The 3,332-nt window shown below is 34.1% G+C and overlaps 1 protein-coding gene across 1 annotated transcript; it reads left to right on the plus strand.

Annotated features, from left to right (window-relative positions):
* The first annotated feature begins 636 nt into the window (after positions 1-636).
* On the plus strand, positions 637-1,242 carry LOC113769867 (dirigent protein 22-like). The gene has a single exon (XM_027314178.1). The coding sequence runs from the start codon at positions 641-643 to the stop codon at positions 1,160-1,162; it is 522 nt and encodes a 173-aa protein (XP_027169979.1). The 5' UTR covers positions 637-640; the 3' UTR covers positions 1,163-1,242.
* The last annotated feature ends 2,090 nt before the right edge of the window (positions 1,243-3,332 follow it).

Consider the following 3,332-nt stretch of genomic DNA (forward strand, 5'->3'; position numbering starts at 1 on the left):
GAATATGGACGCATTTGATCCAACATTCGTACCGTTTTCTTGAACATGTTTATTTACTTTTCTATGTGATTAAACATTATCTACATAGGTATGACCAACACACTCAGATTAAACCTAAACAACATTATTGCTAAAATTTATAGATAAACACTAGAATCTAATTAAATAAACTCACCGTTAAATATACATGAACTCAAGATGTCTAATTCTTGAGACTGAAAAATTGATGGCTATAAAATTAAACCAAGGCCTCATTGGTAACTGATAATATTCTGTTGTGTACCAAGTTTTTAATGAAGATATCTCGCCCCATGTTCCTTCGAAAACTTTGTATCATATATAGATGACATTTGTACTTGTCCTTTCGCTTTTTTTTTTTTTTTTTGACTTTACACACTCTTTACAATTTTAGGCAAGTGGAGCTATATCTAACACAATAATATTGCACTTGAAAAGCGGTTACGTGACAAACTTTTTCTTTTTTTCCTTTCCTCTCTCTCTCTCTTAACAAATTTCTGTTCCCCCCAACTGCGGTCCTATAAAGTATATATAGTCCTCATCAGCTTTATACTTCAAACCACACCAACTTGTTTCCATCTTGCTTCTCCTCCTTTGTTTCGCTTTTCCCCGTAACGAAACAATGGCAAAGAGTTTAGCCATAGCATCCCTCCAAATTCTCAGCCTACTTTCACTAGCAAGCTCGGGACAATCAAGGGCATTGTTCACAAATTTGACGGTGTACGTTCATGAATTTCGAAGTGGAGAAGGTCAGAGTATTTTCCCAGTTGCAGGTCTCTCCAACGTAACTTGGGGCTTTAACCAATTTGGAACTGTTTTTGTCGTTGATAATACCTTGACACAAAGCGTTTCAGTCAAATCCGCACTAGTTGGTCGTTTACAGGGCATTGCTGCAGTAGCATCCCTTGATAACACCAACATAGAGCTTGCGGAAACGTTTCTGTTCACTGATGGAAAGTACAATGGCAGCACTCTGGAAATGAAAGGAATTCTTATACAGTCTATGCATGTCAATGAAGTTGCAATTGTGGGAGGAACCAAACAATTTCGGCATGCAACGGGGTATATTACCTTTGAGACGGTCCGCACAACAGAAGATTATATTACTGTAAGGTCGAACCTCCACATTAGACAGGACATATAGGATGACTACCCTGGTATCGCTCTTCATTAATAACTGATGCAAATAAACTTGAGCCTGGGCCCTATAAGTCATCAGGTTAAGAATTTCTTCATGTATATATTATTAAAATGTATGCTGTGAGCTGTATTCACTCTATCAATAAAACAGTATGATTAGCAATACTTTTGAATAATTTGGTGTAACTATTGCTAGATCTTTCCTCGTACAATCCAAGGCAAGAATGTGTTCTAAGTTTCTTTTTCTTTACTAATTAAAATCTGAATAGTCTAGCTCAAAAAATTTTTGAATAATCTACATACGATTATAGTTGTTCACCTAGTTATTCAATATGAAGGATCTTTTTTGCTCTTCTTTTCTAGGTAGACTTGAGACTTTTATTATGTTTACCATAAAAAATTTAATACTACTGCAAATTTGTGTCGAATGTTTGTATTCTCAATAATTTAGTGATTTAAATGAATTTTGCTAATATTAGAACCAAGTAGTAACAAACCACCTACGGCATTCAAGTTGAAAGTTTATAGAAGCAGAGAATATATTAATGAAATGAAAAGCACTACTGGACTTATTGTGATGCAGATAAATGGTACCCAAGAGTCAAGATTGATGCTAAAACTCGTCAAAAATGGATGCTGTAGTTACATCAAGATGTAACCCATGGATGCGAAGGAAAAACAAATTTGATTCAACGATCTTATTAATTTGCTTCCGACAATGTCTTGCTTCCGTTAATTGAGATGTAAATAGTATGAATAATTCCAGAGAGCATGGTATGAGTTGTAAAATTATTTTCCCCTTGAGCAAAAAATAGATTCTTTCGCCAACAATTTGAATAACAATTTTTACCCCAGATCTTGAATAAATGAAATATATATATATATATATATTTTACCTTGCAAAATTCCAAGTGTTGAGTAGCATAATTATTGCTTAACTATTTTCCTATCAGACAACCAAAAACATTACCAGCATTAACTATTGTACATAGGTCTCGATCGTGAAGTTCAAAGCTCGGCCTTATCCTCAACAGGTTCTTGTGGCTCCATTTGAAAGGCAACGCATAGTTTGTTGGATATTAGCCAAGAATTGAGAAGAATATTTTGAGTTTCTCCTTCATTGATTTCTTTTTCCGTTAATTATCTTGGAATTTACAGGACTTATTTATAATTGTAAATACATCATTCTAGATTCATTGGAGTACATGAAAGTAATTCTAAACAAGTCACTTGCCAACTAACTCATTAACTTGATTTGCCAACGAACTAATTAATTAAACACATTATTCAACACATTCCCCCCCCCCCCAATGTGCTATTTTTGAACTCTAAGCTTTTCTTGAAAATAGTTGAACTTGTTTTTTGGAAGTGCAATGGTAAAGATATCTGCAACTTGGTTTTGACTCTTACAAAATATCAGTTCAATTTCGCCATCTTCAATTGCATCATGAATGAAATGATGCATGATAGCAAAGTGGCGAGTTCTACTATCATAGATTGAATTTTTGGCAATGTCGATGGCTGATTTACTATTATGAAATATCACTGTAGTTTTCTATTGCTTTCACCAATGTATTCAAGAATTTTTCCAAACCAAATGACTTGTGATGTTGCCAATCTTGTGGACATATATTCAGCTACAATGAATTATTGTGCCATACATCATTGCTTCTTTGATACCTGATAAAATACTCTCGAATCAAGTGAAAAATAATAGTTTGACGTGCTCTTCATATCATCAACACAACCACTCCAATCACTATCACAATAACCACACAAATTTGTGGAAGCTCCTTTGCTAAATTTGATACCATAGTTGAGTGTCTCTTTGTTGTGTCTTAACATTCTCTTAGTTAATCCAAGATGTAATTGACTAGGATTGTACATAAACCTTGATAATAAGTTTGAAGCAAACATGATGTTCGACCTTGTAACTATGAGGTAAAACAAATTTCCCACCAAGCTTCTATACAAAGTGAAATCAGCTCTCTTTTCTCCATTTTCTTTAACAAGTTTTTCACTCACAACAAGTGGTGTAACCATAGGTTTGCAATCAGACATGCTGAGTTTCGCAAGAATATTTTCAACATATTTCTTGACAAACAAACACTCCATTATCATATTGATAATTCTCCATGCCAAGAAAATGATATAGCAGTCCTACATCATTCATT

This window comes from Coffea eugenioides, chromosome 5, assembly GCF_003713205.1.
Source record: "Coffea eugenioides isolate CCC68of chromosome 5, Ceug_1.0, whole genome shotgun sequence".
Classification (NCBI taxonomy): Eukaryota; Viridiplantae; Streptophyta; class Magnoliopsida; order Gentianales; family Rubiaceae; genus Coffea; species Coffea eugenioides.